The 14,820-nt window shown below is 39.9% G+C and overlaps 1 protein-coding gene across 1 annotated transcript in view; it reads right to left on the bottom strand.

The window, feature by feature from the left end:
* Positions 1-1,721: 1,721 nt before the first annotated feature.
* The window catches only part of PLCE1 (phospholipase C epsilon 1), a 156,226-nt gene continuing 143,127 nt past the window's right edge, over positions 1,722-14,820 (bottom strand). The window contains exons 31-36 of the mRNA XM_058189459.1: positions 14,355-14,483; positions 12,777-12,986; positions 7,770-7,931; positions 6,400-6,618; positions 5,529-5,730; positions 1,722-2,530 (exon numbers count right to left, since the gene is read on the bottom strand). Coding sequence (XP_058045442.1) covers positions 5,551-5,730; positions 6,400-6,618; positions 7,770-7,931; positions 12,777-12,986; positions 14,355-14,483 — 900 coding nt within the window. The 3' untranslated portion in view covers positions 1,722-2,530; positions 5,529-5,550. The remainder of the gene's footprint in view (positions 2,531-5,528; positions 5,731-6,399; positions 6,619-7,769; positions 7,932-12,776; positions 12,987-14,354; positions 14,484-14,820) is intronic.

Here is a 14,820-nt window from a genome sequence, read left to right on the forward strand (position 1 = left end):
AGTCTTTTTGTCCCAGAGGTGAACAATATGTTTTGCAAACATGAAAACAAAGCTTTATAGCAGGTCCAATCTGATTATAACTTTACATTCCATTCAGGTACAAATTGTTGTTGGGTATTTTGCGTCCTTTTAACTCCAGTTAAGTTAAAAGGCTCAGTTCTTGATTTATTCCTTCAACTTCAATCCGCCCAACTGCAGGTGTATAACTGCGTGGCTCAAAAGTTTCACATCACCTATTTTGACAGGTTTACACCTCAATCTTAAGACACATTTTAAAAAAAACAAATTAAGCCTGGTTAAACACAAAGGAAATGAAACCCACGGAGTGGAATATGCGATCACGGCCTTCAGATGTGTTATGGTTCCAAAATGTAAAGCACATTTGCTACCACTTTTAATCTGTTTTATATCAGGTGGCACAAAGTTTCAGATTCAAAGGGGGGGGTGGGAAGGGGGGAGAACAAATCAGGCAAGAGCATATAGTAGCTCCTGCCTCTTTTCCTGAGACTGTACAAAGCAGCCATTCTAAAAGCAATGCTACATTAAAAAGACATGAAGGAGGGAGGGGCATTCATACCTCTGCCTACTCAGGTGTTCCCTCGGCATATGCCCACAATTGACCCCAAAATTTATGTTAAGCGAGACATTTAACATATATTTACGTTAAGTGAGACATGAGCCTCGGTGGCACAGTGGTTAGAGTGCAGTACTGCAGACTACTACTGCTGATCACCGGCTGCCAGCAGTTTGACAGTTCAAATCTCACCAGGCTCAAGGTTGACTCAGCCTTCCATCCTTCCGAGGTTGGTAAAATGGGGACCCAGATCATTGGGGGCGAGAGGCTGGCTCTGTAAACTGCTTAGAGAGGGCTATAAAGCACTATGAAGCGGTATATAAGTCTAACTGCTATTGCTACTTGTTAAATGAATTTTGCTCCGTTTTTACAACCTTTCTTGTCACAGTTGTTAAGTGAATCACTGTGGTTGTTAAGTTAGTGACATGGCTGTTAAGTGAATCAAACTTCCCCCAAAGGTGATCATAACACTCTGGGACACTGCAATCGTCATAAATATGAGTCAGCTGCCAAGCATCAGAATTTTGATCATGTGACCATGGGGATGTTATAATGGTCATAAATGTGAAAAATGGTCATAAGTCTCTTTTTTCAGTGCCGTTGTGATTTTGAACAATCACTAAATGAACAGTTGTAAGTTGAGGACTACCTGTAGTTATAATATAGTGGCAAAAGGAAAAGCTCTAATCCAGATGTCTCCAACCTTGGCCACTTGAAGTCTGGCGGACTTCAACTCCCAGAATTCCCCAGCCAGCTTATCTGGCTGGGGAATTCTGGGAGTTGAAGTCCGCCAGGCTTCAAGTGGCCAAGGTTGGAGACCCCTGCTCTAATCAATGTTAGCAGCTTTATAAAATAAATTCAAAATAGGTAATTTTTATAAAAATAGGTAATTATTTTACAAGACTTCTAGATAAAAAGAAGCCTCAAATTTTATACCACTGTCCATACATTCTAGTTAAAAGGAAAGTTTTCCTCCTTTCTTTAAATACTATTTATGCAAAGCAAGTTTATAAAAATTAAACTTTATACAAAAAGTATAAATTGTACTCGGGTCTTATGTTATTGTGTGCTGAATAAAGAATCCAGGAAAAAAAATCTTTACTTAAATGGCTTTTTTTTCAAAAAAATTTAATATTACTTACTGAGATATTCAACATACAGATATTTTTCATTAAAATTAAACATTTACCCCCCCTTTAAATTGAGAAACAAGTAACACTTTCTATAAAGATAAGTAGAATTCTCTAAAGCAAGACATGATAAATATATTACAGTGGCACATATTTTAAAATATTAAAATAAATTACTGTATTTCAAAACAGGGAAACTAGGATACATTACCTGAAAAATTTCTCTTCTAGTCAATATATATACCATCTATTGTACACTGACATTAAGACAAATGATATATTCACAATAATCTACTAAAATTTGTGAACTGCAATGGACTACATACATCTGCCTTTTGATCACATGAGTGTGAAGAGGAATTCTTAAAGGTGCATTACAATTATACAGCAAACTATGAAATGTTACGAACCTCCATTTTCCCTTAAGAAACTTAATTAAAATCTTTTTTTTTTTAAAAACCAGACTTCTGTTTGCAAGGGACTACATAAGGTGCATGCTTTGCTCTCCCAAACCAAGGTGCTAATTATGAAGAAGAAAGCGATTTCCAAATTCTTCTATATGGGATTCTTTCAAAGTTCAGCTTTTCAACTTTTCCTTTGCAGAAATCCATCAGCCTCTCATCTCCATTAAACCTGCCTTGTCAGCCAACCTCAGTGGCCCTTCCAGGGCCTCTGTGGTAATTTCTTCCATTCGCCAAAGATTTTTTCTCTCTTTCAGAGGCATATTCCAGTTACAGAAAAAAGATTGCACAAATAAGATGCTGAAGGATTCGTTTTTACTTTTCCTCATCTTCACTGTGGTTCTGATCTCTTGTATTTAGAATATCTTGGAATCAGGGGAAAAAAAACAACAGATAAACTATAAGCCTGATAAATCTGACTACCTGAAAGTAACAAATGACCTTATGATACGCATGAATGGGCACAATATATTGAAAGTATTTAAATTCCATTATTTAATTTTTCTCCCTCATGAAAAATCAATGGACAAAAATAATACTTCAGCTGACATCAGGGTTAAAGTAGTTCAGATTAAAAAAAAATAGTGAAGAGAAAAAATAGTCCAGACTGAAATCTGATTTATTTATTTAATGATATTATAGCTACCCAACTCCAAGGGACTCTGGATAGCATACAGACCAGTGGTGGGTTTCAAAATTTTTTACTACCGGTTCTGTGGGTGTGGATTGGTGGACGTAGCAGGGGAAGGATACTGGAAAATCTCAATTCCCACCCTACTCCAGGGGAAGGTTACTGCAAAATCCCCATTTCCTTCTGATCAGCTGGGACTTGGGAGGCAGAGAATAGATGGGGTGGGGCCAATCAGAGGTGGTATTTATCGGTTCTACGAACTACTCAAAGTTTCCGCTACCGGTTCTCTGAACTATTCAAAATTTCTGCTACCGGTTCTCAAAAACTGGTCAGAACCTGTTAAAACCCACCTCTGAGACAGACCCTCAGTCCAAATTATAAAAACAGATAAACCCTCAACCATACAGACAGCCCAAACTAGGGTGGACGACTTCCATGAGCCAGCATGAAGAGTTGAGGTTCACAGGTCGTAAAGGGACCATAAGTGCCAACTCCTGGCCAAGACTAACATGATCTAAAAATGATAAAAATCAAACTAAATAACACCCGCCGCCCATCATAAAAGTATATTAACCCCAGGTTTGGGATCAAAGCTTGGTTTCCAGAACTTTCCAGAACTCCAGAATAAAGGGCAACATCAGTATGTCTGGGAGAATGTCTGTCCAGAGGGTTGGGGGCCACCACAAAAAAGGCCCACTTCCCTGGTTGTACAAGATGACAATATTTAACAGAGGAGATCTGGAGCACATTGAGTGTGCCAGAGTGAACTGGCCAGGCAGAATAATTGGAGATAAGTGGTCCCTCAGTACTATGGTACTGTTATCAGTAAACAAAGCAGAAAAGATGCTGGCTATAAATCTATAACTCTTCTAAATAATTTTCTCTTTTAAACATAAACAGACTAAGTAAGCATACTTGAAATATGAAATATGTACAAAAAGACATTTAAAGCAAATACAAAAACTGACAGGTGAATGTTGTAGTGGCTTTGTAGTGTCAACCTTTATTTCACTGACAATAAAACCGTATTATAGCAGAGTACTCAATATGCCGGGATCTCATTCATAAATAAGCTGTGGAAAGAAGCTGTGTTGTTTTGATGACCTCAACAGGCCATTATGCAGAATGGTCCCTATGTCTCATTCAGACATCATGTTCATCCCCAGCAAAAGACTGAACAAGTATTATGGGTTGTACTAAATTGCAGGGGACCAATGAAAGAGAGAGGAAAAACAACTATTAGTCAGAGCATTCTACATTTTGCAGACATTCTGCTGTTTGTTATGCTTGTTATGCTTGTCACTTCATGTGTTGCAACTCATGATCCATGTTCTCTTTCTTTTCTTTTCTTTTAAATTCTAAGGAAAAAAAAACAAGCTAACCACTCAAGATGGGAAGAAGTGGCGATTTCTGTTCTCTCCGCTCCAGCTGAGGAGCGATTTCTGAGGCTTCTTTAGATCAAGCTATGTTCTGAAGCTGGCATGTTTCTCACATTTCTTTTAAACCTCGTCTCCTATACTATTCCTCTGTAGCTTTGTGGTGGGGTCCCAAAAATAGTATTTCTATTTAGGAGAGAACTTTTCACATGCACTAACAAAGGCCTGCGAAAATATGATTTGCTTTGTGTACCAGCAAGTCACACTGTCTCCTACTGAGAAGGGGAGATGTCTTGAATCTATGATGCGCTTTATCTTAGATTTCTGGGAAAGATGTTTTGGGGGCACTGCATGAGAGCATGAGAAACTACCATGTCGAGGGAATCCTAAATTTAACTCAGTGGAAAGAATAATCTGCTGGCTTTGCTTTTCCTGCTATCTGTTATTAGAGCAATAAACCAAATTGGTAATAATGGAAACACATAGTAGAAGCTCGTGATCAGTTCAGTACAGTTCTTTGTGGGTCTCTTAGTCAACAGAGATTTGTTACATTATACAGCCAAAGCTCAGCAATATTTATGCAATTTGTGTATTCATCTTTAGGATGTCACTGATAGTAAACAAAGACTTCCTTCAATGACTTCCTTCATACAAAGCTCTCAATAACTTCCTACCCTAGACAGAAGAATCAAATTCTCCTACCACAGGGTCCCCAACCTGTCGGCTGCAGCTTACTACTGGGCTGTGGCCTATTTGCAACCGGGCCACGTGAGCAGTGGGCACCAGCTCTCACAGTCCCATTCGCGCTAGTGGGCACACCTGCCGCTGCCTGCCCCTCGCACAAAACCATCCCCTCTACCCTCACTTCCACCCCCGCTGGACGGTCAACCTGGAAAGGTTGGGAAACACTGTCCTACCACATGAAATTTCCCATATTTCACGAAGCTCACCTGAATGAAATAGCCTGTCCATGAAATAAGAAATAGTTGAGAGGCATAGAAAATTAAACTACTGCAATAGTTCTCTAAATCAGGGGTCTCCAACCTTGATCCCTTTAAGACTTGTGGACTTCAACTCCCAGAGTTCCTCAGCCAGCTTTGCTGGCTGAGGGACTCTGGGAGTTGAAGTCCACAAGTCTTAAAGGGACCAAGGTTGGAGACCCTGCTCTAAATTACCAGCTGCCTTCAGTCCCTCTTTGATACTCTGGACTTGCTTTCTTTTTTCTTTCTGCCCAACCATTTACCTGTGTTACATCTTTGAGACTGAACCTAAAAGCTTCCACCTGTACTGAAACCCATTTTTAACTAAAAAACAACTTTTTAATTATTTAAGGTTTAGACATTGGTATCGCCCTACCTGAATTGAAAGCTGTTAAAAGTTATTCCATAGCATCGCTAAAGGTCAAGGGGCAAGCGGCCTTGTCATCTTTATTCTGAAGACCTTCTGAAGAAGTTTGTAGAGGAGGAGTTATAAAGCCTCTGTACTGCTTACTTGACTTGGTTAATTTCTTAAATTCATTAGCAAAGGAAATGCCTTTTCTTTTATCATCTCGGCCTGCCTGCCCAGAAGAAAAAAAGGAAAGAAAGGAGGCTCTCAAAAGAAATGATCAAATGTGATTTATTCACATAAATATTGGAAGCAATACCTTCACGAAGAGCATGACTTGATACGTTATTAATAATAATATGAAACCATGTACTTAATTTCCTTTTCTCATTCCCTAACAAAGGTTTCTGTAAGACACATAATGAACCCAATTCATGCCTATGAACCATCCATATAATGAATAATGAATTCTTAAACCAAACAAAGAAATATATATGGACAAATCTGCCAATTTTATTTTCGCATATCCATTATACCTTGGATTTCTTCTATTTTAATCCCCCTCTAACGATGCATAATTGTGAAATAGCAAAACATTTTCAGAGATGTGCATCATGTTATATACCAGGGGTAGTCAACCTTTTTATACCTACCGCCCACTTTTGTATCTCTGTTAGCAGTAAAAATTTCTAACCGCCCATCAGCTCCACAGTAATGGTGATTTATAAAATAGGGAAGTAACTTTACTTTATAAAATTTATAATTTGATAATTTGACAAAACCCCTACCGCCCACCATGAAAGCTGGAACGCCCACTAGTGGGCGGTAGGGACCAGGTTGACTACCACTGTTATATACTATTACTCAACCCAAACTGCAAACTCTTTAAACATTTACTTACTTGGACTTGTTCCTTACGTTTAAGAATAAATTTCCCGACTCCTTTCCATTTGTTCTGGGCCTGAAACACACATTCTTGGTCCAAAAGAATCCTCTGACATGTTTTTGGTGTGGAAGATCTTTTGTTTCCTGGCTCTTTTGCTATTTCTTCCAAAAGGACGTAGTCGCTTGGGTTAGGATTGCTCAAAATACTGTAGGAGTATTTGGCTTTGCATAAAGTCTGTTAAAGAAAACAAATTAGAAGCCAATAAGCATCTCTCAATTTATGAGTGCCGGTCTTATGAGTGCAGGTTGGACTCATAACCAGATGAGCTAATTCTACTTTGTTGTAAAGCAATGTGGACAGAATCATGCATGTCTGAAAAAACAAACCTGCTTCCGTCTCTTTTATACCCTGAGAAACTAGGGAAGGTCTCTTCCGAGCCTCTTGTCTCACCCATCGTCTATTTCAGTGGTGAAATGCAAAAATTTTCCAAACCGGTTATGTGGGCGTGGCTTTGTGGGGGATCATGTGATTGGGTGGGCGTGGCTAACTTTTTTTTTTTGAATTTTTTAACTAAAAAAAGTTTTTAAATAGTTCCGATCATCAACTGTGACAATCAGCTGTGCCGCGTGATTGTCGGAACCTCTTTTTTTTTTAAACTTTTTTAAAGCATTTTTTACTACCTATTCACCGGAACCAATAGTAAAAAAAATGTGACCCGGTAGCATTTCACCCCTGGTCTACCTGCAGGCCATTTTGTCTCTAATCTAACCATTTTCTTGGCAGTGTTTTTTGTCCTTCTAACATACAATCACCACGGAGCAGGTCAACACTCAACCAACTGTACCCTGGTGATCTGGATTAGACACTTTCATAGGACTGTCAAGGATGAAACTTTCGCAGCTACGTGCCACTGTGTTTCAACTTGCCATCAGAGTTAGGGGAGGTGGGGAGGTGTTGCTTTCGAATGGGTTAGTTGCAGAAATGAAACTTCTACGATTCCGCTGAAGAGTGTAAGAGCCTGGACACTTTTCAAGGACATCCTAACAGGTATGGAGTTTTAAGCAGAAAGTTCTCATAACAAAGAGAACTTATCTACATGGACTACGTGAGACCCTGGGGGTTTGGCTGGGAAATTTGTTGTTTAATTCTATGAACTGGTGTTTGGGAACCTCAGAGTTAGTTTTGTCTCGACGTTACCATGCAGTGTATTCAATAAACAGTAAGATTTTCGGAAATGGAAATGATCCTGGAGTTTCATTTGGATTCTCCAGCTGGATGTTAACAAATACCCATTAAACATTCCTTTGAATGATATTCAATCGGTCCACTGAACATCAGTGCGAATCTTAGATAGGAGCAAGCAAGATAAAAGCAATTTGTTCTACCTGCTGGATTACATCCTGGGCTGTGCTGAAACAAGGAGCCTTGATGACTGTCCGGGGTTGCTCAGGAGAAACATCATGAACTTGAACAAAGAAACTATCATCTTCAGAGACTGCAACCGCATTGTCTTTTTCCTCCTGACAGAGATTCTTTACATTTAAACTCTTTTAAAAAAAAAAGTTAAATATTAAGAGTTTCCAGGTTTTCAAAGTAGAGCCATATCACAAAGGTTGCTCCCTCAAATCTCTTCTCCTATCTTGAAAATTAAAATTGGCAGTAAAGTATAAAATTGGCAGTAAAGTATTTGTTTTTGAAAAATAAGATCAACATGACATTGGCCGCCAACAATCGATTATACCCCTTTTGCAATATTATTAAACGAATAAGGAGGTCCAATGGCTCAGCAGTTAAAGACACTGAGTTTGTCAGTGGGAAAAGCAGACAGCTTTTGGGTTTGAGACCCAGGGCTGTGGAATGGGTGAGTTCCCATTACTTGCCTGAGCATCTGCCCTCCTAGCAGTTCAAAAGCATGCAAATGCGAGTATATAAATAGGTACCACTTTGGTGGGAAGGTAACAGCATTCTGTGCACCTCCTCCCACTTATGACTGTAGGACTGTACAAGCAACTTTGTTGCTTGTATCCTTACGATTTATATTGATATTGATTGTTTCCTAGTATGATTTGATTGCTTATTTGTATCCTATGACTATCATTAAGTGTTGTACCTTATGATTCTTGATAAATGTATCTTGTCTTTTTATGTACACTGAGAGCATATGCAGCAAAGGCAAATTCCTTGTGGGTCCAATCACACTTGGCCAATAAAGAATTCTATTTGATTCTATTCCTTGGTATATAGCCACATGTTCAGCGAAATGCTGGCTCCCTCGGTTAAAAAACAGAGATGAACAGTGCTCCCTAGAGTCAGATACAACTCGAAAAGGGAAGCCTTTACCTTTATTAAAAATAAAAAGTAGTGCAAAGAATCCATATATTTATTTTCATTTCTTTTAGCCCAGATAGCCAAAATGATTTACGCACACTCATAGGAACATTGGTATTCGTCTATGACACTAGGGCGCGATGTCACTTGTTCAGATCAATCTCATAGCCCAACCTGCATATTATCAAGAAAGCATTTACAAATAGCCAGTTAATAGAACAGAATAACAGAGTTGGAAGGGACTTTGGTGGTCTTCTAGTCCAACCCCCTGCTAAGGCAGGAAACATTATACTGTTTCAGACAAATGGTTGTCTAATCTCTTCTTTAAAAGTTGGAACATTCACAATTTCTGGAGTCAAGTTTTTCCACTTATTAATTGTTCTGTCAGGTAATTTCTCCTTAGGTCTAAGTTGCTTCTCTCCCTGATAAGTTTCGATCCATTGCTTCCTGTCTAGTAAATAAGTTGACCCCCTTCTTCTTTGTGGCAGCCCTTCAAATATTGGAACACTGCTATCATGTCACCCCTAGTCCTTCTTTTCATCAAACTCGACATACCCAATTCCAGCAACCGTTCTTTAGATGTTTTAGCCTCCAGTCTCCTAATCATCTTGGTTGCTTTTCTCTGCCCTCTTTAACAGATATACCAGTTATATTGCAGACTACATCAGTGCTCATGAATCAGCTGGCAAAATACATTTGTTACTTCTAATTCCATTTTCCTTCCTTTTGCTAGTAAGAGCAAGTTTATTCATAGGCCCTGGGATATGGATAGAGGAGGCCACGTTAACATTGTATGTTTGAATTTTCAAACAGCTCTTGATAAACTTTCTCATCAAAGGCTCTTGACTAAATTTAGTGGGATTTGGTTAAGAGGGCCTGTCCTTTTATGGACTGCTAGCTGTTTTAAAAAAACAAAACAGAAAGCAAACAGTGGGGATAAGTGGGCAATATTTTTCAATGGGGAAAAACATGAATAGAGTCCCTCAAGGATTGTGGTTCTTTTATTTAAACTTGTTCACAAATCAACTTCGCTTAGGGATAAGCAGAAAGTTTGCCAAGTTTGCCATAACATTCAGCTGAAAATCCTTTAACTGGGTGAATAAGGTCAATCAAATGGCAAATGCATTTCAAAAATCCTGACTTCACGTGTATTTTGTGGAATCTGAGCTATCTGTAATGTTTATTTATTTTTAAAAATTTTGGGGTGAGAGTTATCCACAAGGATATAGCCAAAAATATATAGTGGCTGCACTCTGGCTTTTTATACAATATCCTGCAGATTAATTCCATTTGGAATCCTAGTGGATATCCCAGTAAAGAGGCTGGTTCTGCACAGCAGCTGTGGCGATGGCAAATTTCCTATTGGGGAAGGATTTAGTAACAAAACTGCTGGCCCTGTAATATCCTTACACAAAGCCAGGGGTGAAATGCTACCGGTTTGGGCGAACCGGTAGTGATAAAAAGCTACCAGTTCAAGCGAACCAGTAGTTAGCTACTGGCTTGGTTCAACCGGTATTTCCGATGATCAGCTAGGCTGCATGGTTTAGCTTTGCTAGAAAGCAAACCAGTTCAGAATTCATCACTACACAAAGCTACTTTATTGCAGGGGTCCCCAACCCCTGCCCTCTGGTTTGTGGACTGGCATCAGGCTGTGGTATGCTAGAAACCGGGCTGTGCAAACAAGTGAAGCCCCATCCGTGGGATGCAAGCAGCATGTGAAACCACGCCCCCTTCTGTCTGCAAAAAAAGAACAACTCTCCATGGAACTGGTCCATGGTGCCCAGAAGGTTTGGGGGGGGGGCACTTTTTTATTGTACTGCATCTGGAATATTGTGTACAGCTCCGCTTTGCCCCATTTGAAAAAGGACACCGTAGAACTGGGAAAAGTTCAGGCAGTAGCAACGGAAATGATCGGGGGTGGGTGGGTGGGTGGGTTCAAACACCTCTCTTAATAATTGGAGCATTTGGGACTCTTTTGCTTAGCAAAGAAATACCTCAAAGATGACAACCTTGGAGAAATGGGACAAGGATTTTCTTCCTCTCTGTCTCTAAACGCTAGAATGGCCATCCAATGAAACCGATTGGAGAATTTAGAAAAAAAATAGACAAGAAGAGCACTTCTTTATGTTGTTGACAGAAAGCGATGGTGGCATTAAATCTGCCTTTTTTTTCTTTTTTTGCCTGTCCTACCAGTATTGCATCAGCTTCAAGTCAAGCTCTTCTAAGGCAACCTACAGTTTGATGTAACTTTTGAATAATGTCAAAATAGAGGGAGAAATACAATTAAGCACTATATCATTTGAAGGTTGAGGACATGGCACACACACACAAAAAAATATACCATGGGGGGGGGAGAGAGAGAAAGAGAGAGAGAGAGACAGAGACAGGGACAGAGATCCAGAGGAGGGTGCCATGGATGCCAGAGTTAGGCATTTTGGAGCCTCAACAGGTGATGTTTTCATCATGCAGCCAGTGGGTTGCCTGACTTCACCACTATCTGTGGTAGTGGGATTGTCTGTAACTTTGAACTAACATTCATTGGTTGGAGAAAAACCACACTTACTGTTACACCTAATCATGACTTGAGATTGTCTGAGACTTTGGTATAGGATGAGATCAAAGCAACATCATAGGAACATGGCCAAATACAGAGTTGCTAGGGGATGTTTGTAGAAGGTAAGCTAGAAAAGTGTTTTGCTATCAACTGAAGAGTTAGATGCTTATTTTTTTAAAAAAATCTTATCTTACTTAAAATGGATCTATGTGGTCCATTTCCCACAATTCAAATCAGCAACCGTGGCTGTATAATTTTATGGATGCTCAAGTGTGACTTATGTCACTTTTATTTTTCTGGCTATACTTTTATATATTATAAGAGCCTGCAAAAATTCAGCATGTAAGATACATATAAAAGTGAAATCACATATTAAAGTATAAAAAGGCATCAATAAAGGGTAAGATGCTGAGCTTGTCGATCAAAAGGTCGGCAGCTCAGCGGTTCGAATCCCAAGTGCTGCCATGTAACAGGGTGAGCTCCCGTTACTTGTCCCAGCTTCTGCCAACCTAGCAGTTCGAAAGCACATAAAAAATTAAAGTAGAAAAATAGAGACCATCTTTGGTGGGAAGGTAACAGCGTTCCATGCACCTTTGGCATTTAGTCATGCCAGCCACATGACTACGGAGACGTCTTCAGACAGCGCTGGCTCTTCGGCTTTGAAATGAAGATGAGCACCGCCCCCTAGAGTCAGGAATGACTAGCACGTATGTGCGAGGGGAACCTTTACCTCTACCTTTTAAAGGAGAGTATTTGTAGCTCAGGAGTGAACCTATGGGGTCTTTAGTGTTTTATCAGCTTGGCTGTTTTTTTGCAGGTGTTTCATTACAGAAACTAGGTAACATCATCAGTGCTAGAGCAAACTAGATCCAGTTTGGATAATGAAACATCTGCAAGAAAGCAGCCAAGCCCGGAGAGCACCAAGGACTCCCCACCATCCCCATAAAGAAGCATCATAGATCCTAATAAACAGTGAAGAGTGTCTATGGGTCTATGTGAATACACAATTTCCAACTGCAATAATTAAATATAAGCAGTAATTATAAAACAAGTATTCAGGGCATATATTAAAATAGAAAGTAAAAGTGCAAAATCAACCATGTCCTTATTGAGATTACGATAAGATTAAAAGGGAAATTTGAGAGTACTCTTCTCTCTTCAGTTGTGGCCAATTATATATCGACATGGGATGTTTTTAAATAACTGGAAGCGATCAGATCACAGCAAAAATGCTTTTAGTATTTATTCCATGCTGTACTAATGCACATCTCCAGGGCAGAAAATAAAAGGCCTTAAGAATGTCAAATAACATCTTCGGGGCAACTTCACACATTTAATTTAAGATTCATTAAGAGCGCATAACATCACTCTTATGAAGAGCGAACAACTTCAGGCTGGAGTCTTCTGTTCAAATTCCAAGAATAAAATTCCAGCCAGCTGCACATGTTGTCTTTGTCACTCCCCCCCGATAACATCAGCAAGCAATAGATATCAAGGCAAATAGACTCACTTCCTCGCGCATTTTAAAGATAATTCTTCCGACGTATCCTTCCTCTGGGAACCAGCTGTTCAAGAGCTGGACGAGCTCTTCCTCGGGGCCAAGTACTCTCTGGAACGGTGGCTTCCTATACTCATTTCTGTCTTTAGAGATAAAGCATTTCTCCTCCATCAAAAAGTAGTCAGTGGGATAGTTTCCAATACCATTTGTATTTGCCAAAATCTACAACAGAACCATGGTGGTCATTAGAATGGCAAAGGAATGAACGTTCAATAACAAACAATCATTTTATTATTTAGCTGGCGTCTACCAAAACGTATCAACGCATTCCTCAGAGGGACTTTCTTAAGAGTTGTCTACAATTTGAGCAACTGATTATTTTAAAAGAGACAAATGCTTTTTCATCTTATTTTTTGTTCAGTCGGGCTTGCCAGGATATTTATTCTGCTTCCCAAGATAGTAGAATGGAAGGACAATCTCTTAATCAGTTGAAGGATTTTCTGCTTGTGAATTTGGCGCTTTTAGGCTTTTGCTCCAGATGGGAAAATACATGACAAACAAAAACTTTACGATCAAGCCAATTTGCCTGGCAGTGAGAGGCATTTCATTTCTTCGCACCAAACAAATCATCCAAGCACACTTAAAAGGATAGCAAGAATTATAGTACTGCATCACCACCAGTTTTTTTTTTAACTTTAGGATCTTAGTCTTTCTGTTGCCCTAAAAGCTTGCGTGACTTTTTAGCATCACAGAATAATTGACAAACAAACATCTTCAAAACCTTTTTGGCAGCTCTGTAGCACAGGCCGTTCCCCATAGATGTTTCATAGTCCGTATTTTAGAGCTATATGATTCGATTCATAATCATTTCTAAATAGATTACAATGACTGCAGTTCTAATGGGCAGGGGGTGGGGACAGGAAAAGATCTGGTTGAAACATATTGAACTGAATATAAATTTATTCGATTTATCTTTTTCCTCACTAGCCAGGCAGCTCTGCAGCATGTCAGCTCTGTGAAATTGACCATGATGTGTTCCAGGTACATTTTTACCTAATGAACTTCAGGGCTGAGAATTTCTCTATGTCAAGATAATAATTTTATGCTGAAGAGGGTGGGAGAGAATGTATGCAAAAACATTTTTCTGCCTGGAGATTGGAGGATGTTACTGGAAAAGATAGAAGAATTACAACTGCTAAGTGTTGTGGTCCGCCGGCAGTCTGCAGAGCTGGCAACGGAGTCGGACAGCGATGAGGCTGAGGAAGAACATGGGGCAGCCCTGGAGGCTGGGGAAGGCCTGGATGAGGACTCTGCGTCGGAGGCAGAGATAGGGCCAGGGACATCTGGGAGTGATGTGCAGACTCCGGAGCCTCCAGAGGCTGACAGTAGTGAGGCAGAGGAACAGGAGGAGCTCAAACCAGCATACCGATCAGAACTCCATAGACTGTCATAACCACCATTTGTTCAGAACTGTTGTAACTTCGAATGCTCACTGAACGAATGATAGTCGGCTGAGAACTGTCTGTGGTATTGGTTATGTATATCTTAAGGTTTTCAGAATTCAAGTGACTTATTTTATGCAAAACCTACCTCATGCAAAAGCTGAGCTACTGTAGTTCCTTGCCTTACAGGAAAAATTGTGAATGGTTCTGGACCTGGAACTCCATGTATGGTGACTCTATGCACTGCGGCTGCTCTCCATTCTGCTGTGCTGAATTGCTGTCCAAAACACACATATCAAAACAGTTATCAATCAGAATAGAGCTGGAAGGGACCTTGGAGGTCTTCTAGTCCAACCCTCTGCTCAGGTAGGAAACCCTATACCATTTCAGACAGGTGGCTATCCAGTGTTTTCTTAAAAACATCCAGGGATGACGCACCCACAACTCCTGAAGGCAAGCTCTTCCACTGGTTAATTGTTCTCAGTAAACAGTAAATGCTTCTGTATATTGCAATATATTGCACTCAACTGGGCTTCTGGTGGCTCAGACTACTAAGACAGTCTGTTATTAACACAGCTGCTTGCAATTACTGCAGGTTCAAGTCCCACCAGGCC

Source organism: Ahaetulla prasina, chromosome 6 (assembly GCF_028640845.1).
Source record: "Ahaetulla prasina isolate Xishuangbanna chromosome 6, ASM2864084v1, whole genome shotgun sequence".
NCBI lineage: Eukaryota > Metazoa > Chordata > Lepidosauria > Squamata > Colubridae > Ahaetulla > Ahaetulla prasina.